Raw genomic sequence first — 20864 nt, forward strand, 5'->3', positions numbered from 1 at the left:
TTAGTCAACAAAAGTCTATTGCATCATGTGCCAGGCATCTTTCTAGACACTTGTGATACACCAAAGAGTAAACATATGAAGGCTCTTTACCTCCTGAAGTTTATAATCCAGCAAGTTGGAGGAGGTTAGCAGAAAATAAACAATAAATATAAATAAGTAAATCATTTGTCATGTTAGAAGATGATAAATGCTATTGAAGAAAAAAAAATTAGAGAAACACAAAAGGATCAAGAGTCCTAGGGAGACATAGGGATGGAGACAGTTTGCACTTTTAAATAAGGTGGTAAGGATTGGCGTCCTTGAAATTGTTGAGGTTTTTATTCATGTGGGTGACTAGGAGAAGAACATTCCAAGCAGAAGGAAGAACTAAGCAAAGACTGTAACTTGGGACAGTGATTGACTTTATTAGAGAAACAATGAGTTTGCCAGTGTGGCTGAAGCAAGAGAGCAAATGGGAGAATAGTAGCAGAGAGTTCAGAGAGGTAAAGGCATGGTGGGAGGGGAAGGCAGTAGGGGAGGGGAAGGGGGATGGGGCAGTGGTTATTGCTCACTGTAAGTTTTCACTCTTGTGGTGAGTAGAATGAAAAACCATTGTAGTGTTTTGAGCAGAGGAATAACTTTATCTATCATGTAACAAGATCACCATGGATCACTCTGGTTGTTTTAAGAATGAACATAAAAGGACAAAGTTAGAAGCAAAGAGACCAGTTAGGAGGTTATTACAGTGATTCTAGTGAGAGTAGATGATGCAGACAAGGGCTGGTATTGAGCAGGAAAAACCAGCTACCAATCCCAGGTGAGGATTTGCACGGAGGATGGCAAAGATCATAACAATACCAACCACCAGAAGTCGGAGCCCACATGCCTCAGCCTATTGCATCTTCTGGGGTTTCGGAGTCAGCAAAGAGGACTGACGACAACAAGGAGCTCCTTGACATGCAGAAGGTAGCATACATGGGTAAGATTCACATGTACTGCAAAGATAAAGCAAACATGTTTTCCTAATAGATTGCCCCTGCTCTGCTCATAGAATCTTCCTCTGGTTCCCATCTCACCCAGAGTAAAAGTCAAAGTTCTACGGTGATCTCAAGAACCCACATCATCTGCCCATCTATATCCACTCCCATCCTCTTGCTGTAGTTCATTCCATTCTAGCCACACTGGGTCCCCTTGAAAATTCTAAACCCACTTGTGTCTCCCAACCTTTCATCTTTCCAACTGGAACAACACTACTCACAGAAAGGAGAAGAGAGGCAGCAAGATCAGCATCTGTAGCCTGCACAAATCTCCCATGACTAGGGAATTGGTCCTTCCTGGTAGCAGAGGCAGGACAATGGACTGCACGCACCCCGCTCATGCTGCAGGGGAAGACCCGTTCTCTTCCCATGAGGGACAGATACACTGGTGGGGCTGGCCAGGTGACATACAGCACATGCAATACAAGGAAGTTCACTGCATACCTAGAACAGGGAAAAGGTTTCTCCTAATGAGGAAGAAGAATCTGGGGCCAAGTTACAGCTTGACACCTAGCTTCCATGTAGGGGAATATTCCAGATGCAGGACATTGACTGGGCAATCCTGGAGAGGGTTGGCAGTTTGCATGAAGACTGCTTCCCCAACAGGTGACAGCAGTAGACAGCATGAAAATGAGTCATATTTATTCTATTGCAAAGATAAGGCAAACATGTTTTTCTAATAGACTCAGTAAGAGATGGGAGAAAAAGAGAGGACTTGGTGGTGACTCCAAAGTTTTTCAGCCTGTGGAAGCATATGGAAGGATGGAGTTTTTACCAACTGAGCTGGTGAAGGTTGAAGGTGAAACAGATTTGGGGAAGAGGCACAGGAATTTGCTTTTGAACATTCTGAGTTTGGTTGGACTGCCTATTTGATATTCAAGCAGGAAAATGGAGTAGCAGTTGAACATACAAGAATATACAGGTTAACCCTGGGATAGAGAGAAAATTTAGGAATATATAGTTTAGTGAGTGAGACAGACAACAAACAAAATACATATTACATGGCAGAAATAAAAGACCTCTCTGATAAAGTGATATGTGAAGAGATCTTTAAGATACATTCTTGGTCACCTTTGATGATCCTCCCCTCTGACTCCACAGGTGGCCTCATCCAGTGTTATAATTTTTCATAGGAAACATCCATGCCCTGCCTACTCCTGACTGCAGGCTCATGCAGCAGCCTAAGAGACTTCACTTTGACATCTCACAAGTTACCTCAAACTTTGTTTCCAAAACCCAGTTCTTTATTTTACCCCATCCTAATCCCAAATCTGCTTCTTCTGAAGATTCCCCCCTTTTCTATAAATAGCAACACCATTCTTCTAGTTGAAGACCAAAATTCTTAAAGTCATGCTTGAGTCTATGCTTTTGGTCACATATCACGTCTAATCCATTGAAAGAATATGACCAATTCTCACAAGCTTCACTGCTAACACCCTGGTCCAAGCCAGCATTATCATCCACCTGGATTATTTAAAAGCCTCTACAACTCATCTTTTTAATTTTATCCTTTACTCCTACAGTCTGGCTTTTACAAGAAAGCAGAGGAATGCATTGAAAATGTGAGATCATGCCACTCCTCTGCTCAGCACCTTCATAGGGTCCCCATCTCACCCAGAGTCAAAGCCAAAGTCCTGCAATGATCTCAAGAACCCGCATCATCTCAAGAACTCATATCATCCTTCCGCCTACACCCACTCCCATCTTCTTGCTGTAGCCTATTCAATTCTAGCTACAACGGGTGGCTTTAAAAATCCTATACCCACTTGTGTCTCCCAGTTTTTGATTTTTCTGTTTCCTCTGTCAAGTAAACACATAATTTATGCTTTCATTCTGGGTTTGGCTCAATGTTTTCTTTGCATAATCAATTTCCCTAGTATATGCTTGACCCAAATACTGCATGTGACATCTTATACTGAAAAAATTTTCATTGTCTCTCTGAAATTCAAATTTACCTGGGTAGGTGAAAAATTCGGGAGATGGATGATGGTGACAGTTGCACAAAAATGTGAAGATACTAGTGCCACTGAACTGTACAGTTAAATATGATTAAAATAGTATGTTTTATATTATGACTTTTACCACAATAAACAAATTTTTTTTAATAAAAAAAAAATAAAGTGCATTCCAAAGGAAAAAAAATTTTAACTGGGTACCCTGTATTTCATCTGGCAATTGTAACTGTGGGGAAGTGGGAAGGAAAACTGGATGCTGAGCAGGCAAGCAAAAATTGTCCACTACAGGTAGTTAAGAAAGGCTTTACACAGACCACCAGGATCATGAGATGAACAGGTTGGTATAACTTCTTGGTATAACACCAAAAGCACATAAAGGAAAAAAATGATAAATTGGACTTCATTAAAATTAAAAACGCTTTCAAACAGCGCCATCAGGAAAGTAAAAAAGACAATTGAAATACTGGAAAGAACTATTTGTAAGTCATATATCTGACAAAGGATTTGTATCCAATTCTTATACCTCAATAATAAAAGACAAATAACCCAATTAGTAAATGGGCAAATACTTTGAATGGACATTTCGCCAAAGGAAATACACAAAAGGTCAATAGGCATAAGAAAAGATGCTCAACATAATTAGTCATTAGGAATTGCAAATCAAAACCACAAGGAGATTCCACTTTATACCCACAAGAATGACTATAATAAAAAGACAAGTTCTGGTGAGGATGTGAGGAATTGGAACTCTCGTGATTGCTGGTGGGAATGTAAAATGGGGCAACCACTTTGGGAAATATTTCTTCAAAATGTTAAACATAGAATTATCATATGATCCAGCAATTCTTCTCCTAGGAATCTCCTAGGAGTTCCACAAGAACTGAAAATGTATGTCCACAAAAAGGCTTGTACACAAATGTTCACAGGAGCATTATTCACAGTAGTCAAAAGGTGGAAACCATTGATGAATATATAAATTACATGCAGAATATTCACATGGTAAAATACTATTCAGCAATAAAAGATGTGAAATACTGATAATATGCCACAACATGAATGACTCTCAGAAACATTATGTTCAGTGAATAAAGCCAATCACAAAAGACTATTCTGTGATTCCATTTATGTGAAAGGTACATAATATGCAAATCTATATTGAAAGAAAGTAGATTAGTGGCTGCCTGGGGCTGGGGATGGGGGTCTGCTATTAGGGGACTGCTAATGGGTATGAGGTTTCTATTAGAGGTAATGAGAATATTCTCAAATTAGATTACATGGATAGTTGCACAACTCTTTAAGTATTCTAAACACCGTTGACATTTACACTTGAAATGGTTGAACTTTATGGTATGTAAATTAGATCTCAATAAAGCTATTTAAAATAAGCATTGGGTTTTCCTTTAATTCACTCATTTGCCCTTTATGTTAAAGTGCCACAATTTATTTTAAAGGTAGACCAAGATAATAATGATTTGGAACAAAGTTATATATTCTTTTTCTAAGGTATACACCACAGGTTTAAGATGACCTTTCCACTCCAAAATTATGAAAACATATATTAAGCTCAGCACAAAATATATTTAAGGTGATTAGAACAGATGAAATATTACACATTTTTAAACATATAATGTCAATAAGCACTTCAGAGAAAAATTGACTGTTCAAAAATTTTCCATGGGTAGTACTAAATTCCAAAGTAGCATAAAGACTATGCAGTACACATCTGTTAAAGAAATTGAAGAGGTTAACATTTTGAAAGTTTTATTTTCGTTTTCTGATTACTGTTTATATTTACTTAAATTTCTCTTACCTTGAGCCTATTAAAAAATTTGCAACTTTTAGACAAGATTTTAATGGACTTCAGGTGCACAGATTTGGAAAAATCATTTTTCTAATTAGAAAATTAACATCATTCAGTTGCACTGAACAAATATTTGTAGAATTTATACACGTGTGTGTGTGTGTGTGTGGACTGTTGTATGTATATTCATATAGCTATACACACACACACTACATTCTTGTTACTTGTCAATACCATCCAGCATGTGTTATTTTATCGTTTTGATTTTTATGTTCTGATTAAAAGTAATATGGTAGGGGGCTTCCCTGGTGGTGCAGTGGTTGAGAATCCGCCTGCCAATGCAGGGGACACGGGTTCGAGCCCTGGTCTGGGAAGATCCCACATGCCATGGAGCAAGTAAGCCCATGCGCCACAACTACTGAGCCTGTGCTCTAGAGCCCATGAGCCACAACTACTGAGCCCACGTGCCGCAACTACGGAAGCTTACGCGCCTACAGCCTGTGCTCCACAACGAGAGAAGCCACTGCAATGAGAAGCCTGTGCACTGCAATGAAGAGTAGCCCCCGCTGTCCGCAACTAGAGAAAGCCCGCACACAGCAACGAACACCCAACACAGCCAAAAATAAATAAATAAAATAAATAAATTTATATATATAAAAAAAAAGTAATATGGTAAAGGGTAGATGAAATGACCTGGGAATTCAAAGTTCTGCATTTTAATTCAAATCAACTTCGTGTAATTACCTAAGTCTCAGTTTCTCCAAAGTTCTTAAGGACTCAAATCTTAAATGTAATTTTTCAACAACATAAAACATTTTTCACTGCAAAAATGTATTTTCTAATGATTTTTTTAGTTTCTAAAAATTGCCATTTTTTAGTTGACTAGAGGAAATTCTCAATGTGAGGAGGCAGAAATTCTATTAAAGCTTAAGGTTGCCTCATTACTTGTAAGTGGTGTACAGAGTTTGAAGATATTTGCTATTATTACAGAAATCCTGTAATATCATACCTTAGTTATCCCAAATTTGGACATAATTGATTGGCAATTCACCCTAGCCTTTCTCCCTAAACCAGTTCTCAATTGCTGTCTAATGAATATAAAAAGGCTTTTCCCAGTTCAATGTACAGATAATGGTATCTTATATAAATGTCACTATCAATGTTTTTGGGTTTTGTGTTCATAAAAACTGTCTAAAATGTTGGTTTTTTATTAGCTTCACAATAATACTGCTCTGCATTGTATGTGGTGTTGCACGCCCCAACGGAGGGGTTTAACTTTGGAAAGGCAGTTCCCTTTCACTAAGAGCAATTGCTAGGCATGTTCTCAGCTCTCATCCCTCTGCAAGCAATCAATCCCAGCAGCAAGGGGAATCAAGACTCTGAAGGAGCAACTGGTCAACTGATCTTTGATCCTCTCCAACATCTCTTACACCTTTTACTAGATAATAAGAAGTTTGGCATCTGCAATGCAAAAGTTCAGTAATATTTTCGAAGTACTAACTCTGCAGATCCAACTGGTATCTTAAGATGCTATCTTAAGACTGACTCTATCTTTCTCTGCCCTTTTAATTTTGATTTGTCCAACTGTTTCTCCACGTGTTAGGTAACTGGACTTACCAATACCTCTTGCCATTTGTTTGCTTTCCCATTCTCTCTATTTTATCTTTCTCACTGCTTTTGTGATGCTTTCTATACTCCTCCTTTTATCCTACAGTCAGTTTTGTCTAATATGATATTTGCATTCCAAAATATCATGAGTTATGCAAAATTGCAAAATAAAAAACACAGGGCTTATGGGGGAAAGGGGTTTGCAGTACAACACTAAAACCTTTATCAATGACTTTTAAAAGAAATAGAATACTATTTCTAGTATTTCTAATACTAAAAATAGTAGCACAGTTTTACACATGTTAAATGGTTAAGGATTGCATAACTGCTGTGATAAATTTAACTCTTTACTTTGAAAAAGGTCTGAAGTTTGCTGATCACAGTGGGTGTCAGAAGGGTTATAGCTGTGAGCTATTGTGAAGTGGTGGAAGGAGGAGTATCTAAAATCAGACAGGTGTAACACAGATATGGATGGGCTGACTCAAAGCGCTTGATGAAGTGTAAGGTTGGTGTTAGATGTTTGAGGAAAGTGCATGTGTGCATTTTGTATATTCCTACACTGATTGATTCAGCTAGGTCTGGTTTTCTGAGTTTAGCCAGTGATTATCAGGAATGAGATTGTACATAAGAAAACACAAAAGTTACATTATGTTCAAATTGTTTCTTAATGTATCTATCATGCTAGAATGAATTCATATTTTCCAAACAAGCATTCTAGCAGAATTGGTAGTACTTTTTTTGCTTTTTCTCAGTACTTTCCTATTTCTAGGTTATTGTGATCTTTTTCTCTTAGCACTTATTTCTCCCCAGTTCCTGCACTGTCTTCACCACAAAATTTCTCCAGTGCAGCTAGGCTGTAGGTCATCCTTCTGAAGACATGGGTTACCCTGGTTTCCAGGCAGCCCCTTCAAAAAGAGGAAAAATCATTCTCAAAGTATTTAAACTCTTCAGCCCCTTTCCTGTGGATTGTGTGCACTCATGACTTTTATGTTGATAGCAATATAGAAAGCAAGACTTTTCTGTGCTATACCTTTGTTCCAGCTAGGTCAGATTCACAGCAGGAATAACTTTCTTTAAAAGAAAAGTGTAAGTTTTCTTTTACTGAGAGTCATTGAAAATAACACTTGCAAATTCACAAAGGATCTTGAATAAAGATAGAAAATATTACATAGTTTCTGTGCCCTTATTTATTATTTAATAATAATATGCTGTGTTACATAAATATATTATTTATTTATAATAAATTTTATATGTAATTGATTAAATATAGCTGCCACTTATTGAATGTTTATGATATATCCATGTTTTGTGCTAAACTGTGTATAATGTAGCGTATATAATAGCTTCCAGTTCAAATGCATCTATTAACCTATTTGAAAATTACTGATCTACCTTTATATTTTAATGTCAATTAAGAGTTTTCTCAGAAACTTAGTTTCCCTCCAAAGCTAGTTCTGTTAGAGTTCTTATTTCTCAGTATGAAATCTTTATGTCTCATATCTTTAAGTTCATGAATTTTAAATTAAAGATGAAGAAAATTCTAAGTGCAGTTTCTTTCTCTTTTCCTGCAGCGTTTGTCCAATGGTTCTATAGATTCAACTGATGAAACAAGTCAAATAGTTGAACTACAAGAATTGCTTGAAAAACAAAACTACGAAATGGCCCAAATGAAAGAACGTTTAGCAGCCCTTTCTTCCCGAGTGGGAGAGGTGGAACAGGAAGCAGAGACAGCAAGAAAGGATCTCATTAAAACAGAAGAAATGAACACTAAGTATCAAAGGGACATCAGGGAGGTAAGTGATTCACAACACTTTCAGTCTTTGCTTCCTGAATGCTGTCTCTGAGCTGTTTTTCCATAATTTCCCCTAATGGCATACACTCTTTACCTTTTCTCAAAAGACGGTAAATCAGTATGCATTATATTAGTTACGAAACTTGTTCACTAAGGCAAAAATAGTTTACTTCATCACCCCTTTAAATATGTATGGAAAGAAAATGTTGGTATCAAATCTCAGAAGTAATAAATGAATTTTTTAATGTTTTAAGCTGTTAACTTTAAATAACCCTAGATTCGGGTACGAATAATGAATTGCTATACTCTTAGCAGATGGGAATACTCAAAGACATTACTTTAAAAATATCCCTCTTATTTTGGTTTTCTGTCTGTGAATGTGAAAGTACATGTGTGAAAGTGGGAACCTTTCTTTCTCTATATGTTCAGTTCTTACTAAACATCACTTCATCTATTTGAAAAAGTGAGTAAAGTTATGACAAAAATTACAAGGAGATGTCTTATTTGTGATATTGCCGAATCATCTTACCAGCTAAGGTGAAAAGTTTAGAATCTTTTCACTGTTATCACTCTATTTAATTAAAAAGAAGATTATCTATATTTATGAAAATTTTATTTTGTGACTTTTTGCCTTTTCCATTTTTACATGTTCTTTTAAATCATTTTATTTTCTTTTATCTTTTGTACATCATTAACTAGCTGTTATTGGAGTGGACTCTATGTATCCAATTCTTTTCTTCCCATTCTCCTTTGAGCCCATTTTATCATACTTTTGCCTTCACGGTCCCATCAAAACTGTTCTTATCCAGTTTGACCTCCATGTTGCTGAATCCAGGAGACACTTCTCAGTCCTTTGAAGCACTTGATCTAATTACCACTTCCTGGTGTATTTCTTCAGTTGCTAATAGCACACTACACTGTTCCTGATTTTCCTTCATTTTTACTTGCTACCCCCATCTCAGGCTCCTTTACTGGCTCTACTTCTCATCCCCAACCGTGGAATGCCTTCCCTCCTTAATTTGCCTTAACTCCCCTGGTAAATTCATGCCGTTTCATGGCTCCAAAAACTACCCATGGTTTTATGATTCCCAATTTATATCTCCACCTTATCCATCTCTCCTGATTTCCAGATGCCTGTATCTAGATCTCTAATGGGTTTCTCAAAATTAACATTCTCAAGACTGTTTTCCCGATATTCCCCCCCAAGAAGCCAGACTTACTTGCAGTCTTACATATCTCAGCTGATGGCAACTCCATTATTGGTGCTCAGACCAAAAACCTTGGAACTGTCCTTGGTACCTCTCTTTCACTCACACACGGCATTTGCTTCATCCATAAATCTTATTACTTCCAACTTCAAAATATCTCCGTCCTGTGACCTCTTCACACACTCTTCACGGCTCTGCCTTATTTCACACAACCACCATCTCCCATTGGATTATTCTAAGAGTCTATACTCAACACAGCAGCCTCAGTAACCTGTTGCAGTATAAGTCAGATCAAGTCACTTTCTCCTTAAAACTCTTCAATGGCTACCTATTCTACTTACAGTAAAATCAAAGTCCTTGCAGTGGTCAGCAACCATGTACAATCTCTACTCCCACCCTCTGACCTCTGGGAACTCATCTACTACTCTTGCACTTTAATCCACTCAGTTCAGTTACTGTGGCCTCTTAAGCAAGCCAGATCTATTCTGTTGCATTTTCTTTTCCTTCTGCCTTTTACTCAAATGTCTTAGTGAAGTGTTCCCTAACCATGGTATTTACACATATACACGCTCCTTCTTCTTTCATTTTTTAAAAACCTCACAGAATTACTGCCATCTGACACAGTACGTACTTTGCTGATTTAGTTGTTTGTCATATGCTTCCCTCTCCACTGTATATAAAGATTCATAAGAGCTGGGGTTTTTTGTTTTGTCTAGTTTTGTTCACTGCTCTATTTTAATCACGTACACAACTACTGAGTATAGAGTAGGCACTCAAAAGCTCTTGTTGAAAGGATGGATATTTATGGGTGTTAGGTGTAAACATCAAAAGGCATGGATGAAATCAGAATATGTCCCCAAACAATGCCTACTATCTCAGAGTAAGGTAGATGATCCGTGAAGTGGTTGTGTCACCGCACAGAAAATGATACACCTTTTTATGATGTTAACAGTTCAGGAATGCATCTCTCATCTTCACTCCTCCCACAACCCAAACTCAGAGAATTTATAAAGTAGATGAAGTTTAACCCCTCTTCTATATTACTGTTAAGGAACACTAAGATTTTTGACTAGTAAACCACCAGGGCCATTTCTTGAGCTTTTGCTCATTTTCTATTTCTTCATTCTCTTAGTCCCACAGATTTAGCTGTTTTTCTTTCACTTAACACTCACCTACTCTATTAATGCTTGTTTAATCCAGTGTCATTTGCAGGTAGAGCCCAGTATCTCCAGCTCTCCCTTTCTTATGACCTAAGTAAAAATAACCCTTTGATTCTAATAGTCTTTGGATGTAGGTGACAAAAAGCTAAGTCAGATTTAAAATGTCAATCATCTATATGATGCCAAATTTTTTTTTTTTTTAATTAGGAATACCTTCTCATAGGTAAGGTGTTCTGCTTTCACCAGGAATTCTTTTTTTCTTTTCAATTTATTTATTTATTTGTTTTTATTTTTGGCTGCGTTGGGTCTTCGTTGCTGTGCGTGGGCTTTCTCTAGTTGTGGTGAGCGGGGGCTATTCTTCGTTGTGGTGCGCGGGCTTCTCATTGCGGTGGCTTCTCTTGTTGTGGAGCACGGGCTCTAGGCACGCGGGCTTCAGTAGTTGTGGCTCGCAGGCTCTAGAGTGCAGGCTCAGTAGTTGTGGCGCACGAGCTTAGTTGCTCCACAGCATGTGGGATCTTCCCGGACCAGGGATGGAACCTGTGTCCCCTGCATTGGCAGGTGGATTCTTAACCACTGCACCACCAGGGAAGCCCCCTCACCAGGCCCTCACCAGGCCCCTCTTTTACAATATAACTACTCTTATCAGCTCTATAAGTTCTGGGTAGTTATATCTTAGAAGAGTTTCACGAGAAAGGAATATTTCTCATCATTCACCTTTGCAGGGGCTTGCAAACACAAATGTTTTCAAAACCAGGCAAACAATATAAATGTGTGAAGTGCCAGGTGCAACAGTAGGAAGTGATAGGGTTAATGAGACCTGGACAAGGAGCCTGTACTCTGTCTGCCTTTCTAGATGCATCGTGTATGTGTGTGTGTGTGTGTATTAAGCACACTGTGAAGGCCAAATAAAATATTTCCCATAAGATTCAGGATGCAGGCCATGGGACCCTGGTTTATATTTGATTTCTTTAATTCCTTCTGTCCTTTAGGGAAGGTACTTGTAATTGTCCCATTTTTCTCAGGTGATGTAAAGTAACTTGTCCAAGGCCTATCCATTATTCTCCCCAGCACACCACCTTCCCCACCCCCCAGCACCAGGAAGACTGGAGGACTACCCCAGCTTCAAAATCTGTGCTTCTTCCACTATGAGCAGCTTCCAAAATCAACAAGATGCAATCATTTACTCAGTGATAGCAACTATCATAAAAAATGCAGCTGCACTGTAACTGCTTCCTAAATAATCAGTCTTTTGGTCTTTTCAATAAGCAAGAAAATGTGAAAATCACATACTTTAAAAAGGTATCACATAACACTGAAAACTCCAGACTTCGCTTTTATGTATTCTTGAGCTGTGGTCACGACAAAGTCTACTAGATTGCATGATTTTAAGTAGAAAAAACAAACAAGGTGATTCTCCTTGCTACCCCTATAGCACTGCTAACACAGGATGATTTATATATGATATAAGCAATAACTATTTGTTGAATTAATTAGGAAAAAATAGAGAATAGGAAAAAACTGACCATATAATTAAAAACTGAAATGCATTTTGCTGTGCATGTGCATAGTCTAATATATCTGAAACAAATTGTGTAAGTATATTTCATTAATGGTTTCAGAATATATTTTTGCAATTATTCTTTGTCAAGAAATAAATCTATTCAAAATTTACTTTTTTTTTTTTTTTAAGCCAGGGTGATGATTACATCTGTTTAACTTCTTGTATGTTTACACAGTTTACTTTTGTTTGAAGTTTTGTCTTAAGCGCTCCTTAAATTGACTGTGAATTCTTGGAGTTAGGGTTAAAGCTTGGCACAGTACCCAGACTAGAAAATATAGTCAGTCTCATTACGGAGGCTTAGTTTACCTCTCCACTCTTTTTTTTTTTTAATTGGGGTATAGTTGTTTTACAATGGTGTGTTAGTTTCTGCTGTACAATGATGTGAATCAGCTATATGTATACACATATCCCCTCCCTCTTGGACCTCCCCCCCCATCCCACCCCTCTAGGTAACCACAGGGCACGGAGCTGAGCTCCCTGTGCTATATGGCAGGTTCCCACTAGCTGTCTGTTTTACACATGGTAGTGTGTCAATCCCAATCTCCCAATTCATCCGACCCCCCTTCTCCCCTGCCCCATGTCCACACGTCTGTTCTCCACGTCTGCATCTCTATTCCTGCCCTGCAAATAGGTTCATCTGTACCATTTTTCTAGATTCCACATATATGCGTTAATATACGATATTTGTTCCACTCTAATCAAGAAGCCTACTAATCGGGTATTTGGATACTAATATCTCATTAAATATATTGATATGCAAAGAGTTAGAATTTTCTGTGAAGTATTTCAGTTATATTTTGTTTTGTGAATAAAAACAGCTTATCACTCCAACTTCTTATTCTTAAACATTCTTTGAATGTTCACTATGTGATTATATGAGTGAATACATATCAATTTTGTCTTTTCTATTATCTGAAACATGGAGTTATATTTTTCACTTTACTAGCTCTAAGTTACTATAGAATTATATTTATTTGATATAATGAAATCCAGTTTTAACATAAACTTCAAGTTAAGAGAAAATTAATCCTTTACACAGTTTTTCGCCTTTTTTTAGGCAGCAGTTTTCAGGAACTAGAGAAAGCTTTCTTTTTTAAAATTTCCAAGTAACACACAGCGAAAAGATACTTCTCCAACTTGTAAATTCAAATTTTATTTTTGGCAACACAGCCTGCGGTTATAAATTGAATCTCCCATATGAATCACTGAATTAAAAATGAAATACCAAAGTCACATCCAACGACTCCTATATGTAATATATGCCATAGTCAAATCAGCTAATTATAGGCATAATAGTAAGAAAAAATAATACATAAATAATAATAAAAAGCTATTATTTATTTAGTGTGTATTGTACATGGTAATAAAAATGAATAATGATAAAAAAGGAGCTAGAATTTACTGAGTGTATATTGTACATAAGACATCATGCAAAGCACTTAAAATATATCACAACAATGTCATGTATTAACATCCCAAACAAAAACCGAAAAAAAAAAAAAAAAGAAAAAAGAAAGAAGATGAAGTTTAGAAAAGCTAAGCAGTGTTTACCCATAACAGGGTTAATAAGTATCAAAAACTAGGATTTAAAGCAAGTATGTACTACTTCGTGCTCATGTTCTAAAGAAACATGTGTATGCCTTTAACTGAATTTATGGCTATTATAATTTTGTAAGACGTTTATATATGTAGGCTAAATTTAGAATTTTTTCTTGGGCTACAAAATTGACATAACATTCCCAGAGTTCTGTATGAAAATGAAATTAACAATACAGAATTAACAATTGTAAGCAGCACTCTGAAGGAATAGTCTAAGATTGAAAACTCTACCCTCATTGGACTAAAAAATATAGGAAACAGAAAAAGTCAAAATCTTAAGCAGAAGCTTTTTAAATAGTAGCTTTTATTTGGATGGCTAAAATCTAGGGATGCATATATAATGTTGAAAAAAATTAGTTTGGATAATTTTTGCCAAATTGATGGATTAATTGTTTCATACATTTGAACATTAATATTAACATAATTAACCAAGTAGTCTTTAGTTTGGTCTTGAAGTTCAGCAAGACTAAGGTAGTCAAAAAGTCAACAAAACCTCATTCCAGGTAGAAATGTCGCAGAGTGTGTTAGTTTCCTAGGGCTGCCATAACAAATTACAATAAAAGGGACGGCTTAAAACAACAGTAATTTATTCTCTCATAGTTCTGGAGACTATAAGTCCAAAATCAAGGTATCAACAGAGCCATACAGTATTCCCTCTGAAGGCTCTGGTGAAGTATTCTTCATTGCGCCTTCTAGCTTCTGGTGGTTGCTAGCAATCCTTGGTGTTCTTGGCTGGTGGCAGTATAAAGATAATCTCTGTCTCCCTTTTCACATTGCATTTTTCTCTGTATATCTCTGTCCCCAAATCTTCCTTTCCCTGTAAGAACACCAGTCACTGGATTTAAGGCCCACCCTATCCTGTATGATCTCATCTTAACTTGATTACATCTGTAAAACCTTATTTACAGATGGTATCACGTTCCCAAGTCCTAAGTGAACATGAATTTTTCACTATTCATCTCAGTACATAGAGATATTGTACATAAAGAAAGTGTCAAGACATTAAGCTATGTATTTGCAAGGCTTTGTAGCTCAGATTTTAAATTGAAGATGGAGGGGAACATACAAAGGTATTGTCAAGAAGCAAGTCGGTCAGCAGGTTGGGAATAAGTAAGCAGGAAAAAAGACTAATGGCAAGATGACAGATTAGGCTATTAAGTGGGAGTTAGGGTAGAGGAGTTTTCCAGGATGATCCTAAATTTCTGTGCAGCACCGTGTCATTCACTAGTCAAGTAATACAAGGTAGGGGAAGGCAGGGAGACTAAGGACAACATGATGAGTTTCTTTGTAGAATATGACTTTTTAATTAATTTTAATTTTTTATATACACATAACTTTCAAAGTCAAATACTATCAAGAGAATACAAATCTAAACACACATGTGCACAAAACACATACATATACACAAAGCCACCACCTACCTCCCATCTCACTTCCCTGAAATTCTTAATTTCAACCCTTTTAGCCATTACTTCTGGTATTTTCTCTTATTTAAACTTATCCTATGTCTTGCTATTATATTATATGAGGATTTTAACTCTCTTATTCTTTCCCTTCCTTTCTCTTACACCCATCCTTCCACTATAATCATCTCAAAATCACATTCAGTTTTACCATTATTATGACTATGTAAATAGTTCCACAAATGATCCAAGTAGTCATTTTCAATGATAATATTTCCTTTTGTACAGCTTTCTGTTTTTCTAGGATTTTATTAATTACGTGATAAATAAATTTGCTTATTTTTAAATGGTAAGTCTTCCCACCCACTCCAACAGTTTGGTTTCATAATTTCAATTCAGATTATGGACAATGGTCATGCAGATAATTTATCATTCTTATTTTTATTTTCTTTGAATCACCTCTGTTTCCTCTGCTCTCCACCTCTGATCTGTACCAAATTTTTTATAAGCCTGTTTCATTCTTCTAGCTATTGTTATGGGATTTACCTCTACTAGCACCTTGAAAATTCAGGAGAAAAAGTGACCAAGATCCCTGAAGTAGAAAAGGCATAAAACCCAGAGTACAGATAATGACTGAACTTTGAGGGAAGGTGGAACACCTGTTCTAAACTGAAAGATAGAGGTTAAGGATTTGTGTGGATGTAGTTAAATTTCCAGATGGTGGTGAGGGAAGATAAGGAAGCTGAAGGACTGTCCATTTAAGGGCTTCTATTTCTTTTGGAAAATTAGAAGGGAATTTATCTGTTCTGTGCATGTGGCAGGATAGACTCTGGATCTTGTAGGAGAGTAGCAAAGAGACTGCTTAGGAACAAGTGGTCAAAGAAACCTGGATGGTAATAAATGGAAAACACCACCATCTCCTCAATGTCAGGCTCCTTATGCAAAGGAGCTTCCCAAATTATCAGAAAACCACACCAGGCCCAAGATGCTCACTTCTGCAGCTGATTTTTCCCAATATCTCAAAAAAGTAGGTTATCTACCTACTAATAAATTCCCATGTAAGCTACTAGGAAGATAAAATCATTTCCATGTTATCTATGAATTATATGGTTTAAAATTTTTGCTTAATACAATAGTTAATATTATATTAATAATATAGTATTTAAAATTATCGCTTCATTTGCACCAATAACTGATTTTCCCCTAGAGATTTGTGTTCATTGAGTTCTCTAAATTCTTTTTAATTGGAATATATCATATTCCAATTAAACAAGGGAAATGGTTAAGTTCCAAAGTAAATTCGTCAATTCATTTGTGAGTGTGATTCAAATTTACTTTTTTTTTCATTTTTGCCTTCTCTTTTAACCACTGAGCTATTCTTACTTATACATGACAATAAGGATACTGATGATATTTATTATCCTTCTTTGAAAATCCCTTTGCAATTTGGAACTATAGCCACCATTTTACCAATTTTATGGTTTGCAACTCTACCCATAATTATACTTATTTCTACTGTGTAATGATCTAATTTTTCTTCTACTTCTTTTCTAAGAATACCAATTCTACAGTAGGGAGTTTTAAAATGTACTCCATTGCATTCTCAGAGAGAGAAAGCTTTTTGCTAACCCAAGACGTGAGAAGAATTCTGACAGATAAGTTGAGAAAACTCACATGAAATCTTGCATCCCCTTAATGAAAAGAAAGGAATGAATATTTACCTGAAGAAAGCAATAGTTTCTTTTATATCTCACTATTTAATTTAAATAATAAGATAATATATAAACTAAGAATCTGATTTTTTATATTATTTTAATTGTAGGCCATGGCACAGAAGGAAGATATGGAAGAAAGAATCACGACCCTTGAGAAGCGTTACCTCAGTGCTCAGAGAGAATCTACCTCCATACATGACATGAATGACAAACTAGAAAATGAGTTAGCAAATAAAGAGGCCATCCTACGGCAGGTTCAGTATCTCTATCTTGGTTCTGTTCTGGTCTGTGTGTGTTCTCACCATTCTCACAAAACGTGGAGTAAATAAAATATAGTATTCCTTGGTAATCAATCATTCTCTAAAATTTATAACCAAGCTAACTAAACAGATGTGATTTTTAGTGTGTAATCTAGAAATCTATCTTAATAATGATAAAAATAATGACTAATATTTACTTTGGATCTAGACATGAACCAGAAACTGTGCTAAACAGTTTACATGTATTACCTCACTTAAATCCAACCACCACCTGTAAGTACAATTATTATACTGTAAAGTATAATAATTATTATACAATTATTATACTGAGGAGTAAAGTAAGTACAATTATTATACTGAGGAAACTAAGGTTCAGAGACATGAATGCTCTCCTAAGGTCACACATATGGTAATTGCAGTCAATAATGGAAACCTAGGTCTATTCGGCTCTAGAGAAGGAGTGGGCAAACTATGGCCCATGTGCCAAAACTATGGCTCTGTTTTATAAATAAAGTTTTATTGAAACATAGCATACCCATTCATTTAATCATTGTCTATGACTGCTTTTGTGCTACAACAGTAAAATTGAATAGTTGGAACAGAGACTTTATTACCATTTGGCCTTCACAGGAAAAGTCTGCCAACTTCATCTCTAGAGCCTGGACTCTCAATCATTATGCTACATTCCCTCTCCTACTCCAGCTAATGTTACGATTCTCAGTATGTTGCTATTACGGTGTATCTGAAGTCTTAGTACTAAGTTGTATTCCATTTGTCCAAGTTAATACTCACTATTAACTTCTTTTCTTTTTGCTGCCCTCAGTAAAAGGTTTTCTTTTTTTAATGTGCTGAATTTATTAAGGAATATGGATAAGTAATATATGAAAACATGAGAACAATAATCTCTTTGCACAGTAGGTATGGTAGTAGTAGCTTATTTTAACTCTAGAAGAGTGGCTTGAAGCCCACAGCCCCTGGTGACTGGTGTTTGCTATCCTAACTGTGGCAACTTAAGTGTCTCTTTTTTCGTCCCCATTTCAGATGGAAGAGAAGAACAGACAGTTACAAGAGCGTCTTGAGCTAGCTGAGCAAAAGTTGCAGCAAACTATGAGAAAAGCTGAGACCTTACCTGAAGTAGAGGCTGAACTGGCTCAGAGAATTGCAGCCCTGACAAAGGTACTGCAATAAAACAATTGGTCAACCTAGATATACTTATAGAAATGACTAGTAATCAAAATGGAATATATAAAGGTTTTCTTTAGGCTTCATGAAGATTAAGTTTATTTAATCTTTACTATATTGGTCTGTTATTTAGATGAATTTTTATGTTACACATCTTATTTATGTTGAAATGAATGACTGATATATATATGATGTGATGATTCCTTTGCCTATTTAACAAAAACAAACAAAATATCACATCCTTAGAGTTAATTTTCCATGGTTATATTTGCACATATGGATATACATGAGACATAATAATTTAGTAAGCTCAACATAAATTGTACAGTATTAGAAATGTAGGAAATATCATAAGCAGTTGATTCCTTTCTGACTATGGTATGAAAAAATTTTGTTAGAAGTTGGACATTAGATTTGTAGAAGTCTAAAGCCATTAAATAGTCAGAAAGTGATTTTAATAGTTGTAATTTCTTCTGAACCAATTAAAATCAATAATATTCTGAAGAATGTTCAAAATTAACTGCTGTGTTATGGACATTAGATTCTGCAATTATATGCATATTTTAGAACTTAGCAACCATTATAATGCTAAAACGACTATTCTTACCTTTCACAGTCAAATAGAATGGCATTGCTTGAAAGTCACATGTCACTAGAATAAAAGTACAGATTTTGTCACTAAAAGCATGTTTGACTTTTAATATCAATTCAAAAATGTACACACATTTTAGATGTTCACACAGTCATTACCATGTGCTGTTTTCCACACCACTGCAGTAAATGGGTCAGATAGATATATGAACTGCAAGTTATAAATTCTGGCATTAGGGATTATCCAAAACAATTGATGCAGCAAAATAAAAGTAGACACATATAGTTACTTTTGGAAAAGTAAATAATTAAAGAGGAACAGTAAACTGATGCCTATTAGTTAAAATAGGGTAGTTAAACAGGTAGTGAAAAGACAAACAGTTGACAAAGCAGAAAGTATTGGAATAGTTGGTTGTAGAGTATTGGACTAACTAGCTGAATGAAACTTTAGTCTGATTAGTGTGATACAATCTGGATCCTTCCGTAGTCACAGACCATGCCATAAACCACTCTGGAAATTTCAGAAATGTGTGATTTCTAAAATAAATATAAACTTATTTAATTTTAGAAATATTATTGAAATTATATAAAAAGTGCAAACATAGTAGTAGTAGTATGCTATTTTTTCTTGCAAACACATTTAAAATTCCTATAATATGGATTAAGATATGTATACTTAGGTTTTTCATCTGAGGAATATAAAGAACTTTTATGAAGAGTTATCTTATTGAACTGAACTATTTTAGGGGGAGTTAGGCAAGTGGCTAAATAATAAAAGTAACTTTTGTAATATTTTAGTGTAAAATAATCATCAATATTGTCATAAGTAAAATACAAGAAAGTCTGGAATCTCTCCCCCAAAAACTCAATTTAAAATTCAGCAAAAAATTGCCCCAAAGAATAAAGCATAATTTAAAATATAATACTTGATGTATGAGGCTTTAAATATTCCTAAGAATCCTTAATTTAGAATGTAAAAAAAAAAACTTAAAATAGGTGTCTCATCTGTTTTGCCCTCTATTTTATTTTATTGAGGTCATATTTGATATATATATTCACTTATGCACCCAAAATAATTTCCTCAGTTCACTCCTACCTGATAATATATTGCTAAAATTCTACTTCATCTGGAATTAAAAGGGGATAGAAAGGGAATTAAAAGGGAATAGACCCTTTTGATTTCCTCACTTTTCAGCAGTTTTATCTCTCTTAAAAAGTATGAAAATGTTAGAATTCACTCTGCTTGTCCTTTTTACTGCTTTCTCTCCTGACTGGCTCTGTATCAACATTATTTCAGATATACAGTTTTTAGATTATCGCCATATTTAATTCATTATTCACACGCCTCTGGTGCTGAGATTTTATTTTCAGTGTACTCCCTCTGCTTGTAACCCTTTTATAACATTTGAAGATCAGTCTTTCATTTGCTCTCCCAAGTTTTATGGCTAAAATGATTTTTGACCATTTTCTTATCTCTGTTCTCAAGACCTTTAGGGACTGTCTCTAGAACCGGTTTTAGTTATTCATTATTTCAATTCCAATTTGTTTTCAATATCTTATTATTGACCTCCATAGTCTTTTCTACTTCATAATGTTTTTGACTTCTCACTGATTTATGATTTATGCTTAGTTTAAACCTAGGCTCCCTCTCCTATATTTTGAATGATATTGTTAACAATCCCTCATATATTTTAAATGACCTATAAGTATTTTTTCTACTTTTATTATCTGCCACTATTGTTTTCTTCTCTTTGGCCCTCCTCTTTTTAAATTTGATTGCTTCTCCATTTCCAAATATATTCACATTCTTCTCAAAACTATTTCTGCCTATAAAAGAGAACTGTAAATTTTTCTTCTAAAACTTTAGCTCGTTTGAAAATTGCCTTGTCACATTAAAGAGTGAAACCAAGATAAGCCCTATATCCCATCAGGGAGTCAAAAAATAGCAGATTGTTCTTATGTGACTATAGTATTTACACCAGTTGCTTAAATTGCAGTCTTCATAAGGTTAAG

General features: G+C 35.6%; 1 protein-coding gene across 15 annotated transcripts in view; it reads left to right on the forward strand.

Annotated features, from left to right (window-relative positions):
* PPFIA2 (PTPRF interacting protein alpha 2) overlaps positions 1–20864 on the forward strand; it is a 466902-nt gene that overhangs the window by 344471 nt on the left and 101567 nt on the right. For all 15 annotated transcript variants that reach the window (XM_082418868.1, XM_082418877.1, XM_082418875.1 and 12 more), the window contains 3 exons: positions 7952–8173; positions 16926–17072; positions 18120–18254. In XM_082418868.1, the coding sequence (XP_082274994.1) occupies positions 7952–8173; positions 16926–17072; positions 18120–18254 (504 nt within the window). The remainder of the gene's footprint in view (positions 1–7951; positions 8174–16925; positions 17073–18119; positions 18255–20864) is intronic.

This window comes from Balaenoptera physalus (genome assembly GCF_965194825.1).
Source record: "Balaenoptera physalus genome assembly, chromosome: 13".
Classification (NCBI taxonomy): Eukaryota; Metazoa; Chordata; class Mammalia; order Artiodactyla; family Balaenopteridae; genus Balaenoptera; species Balaenoptera physalus.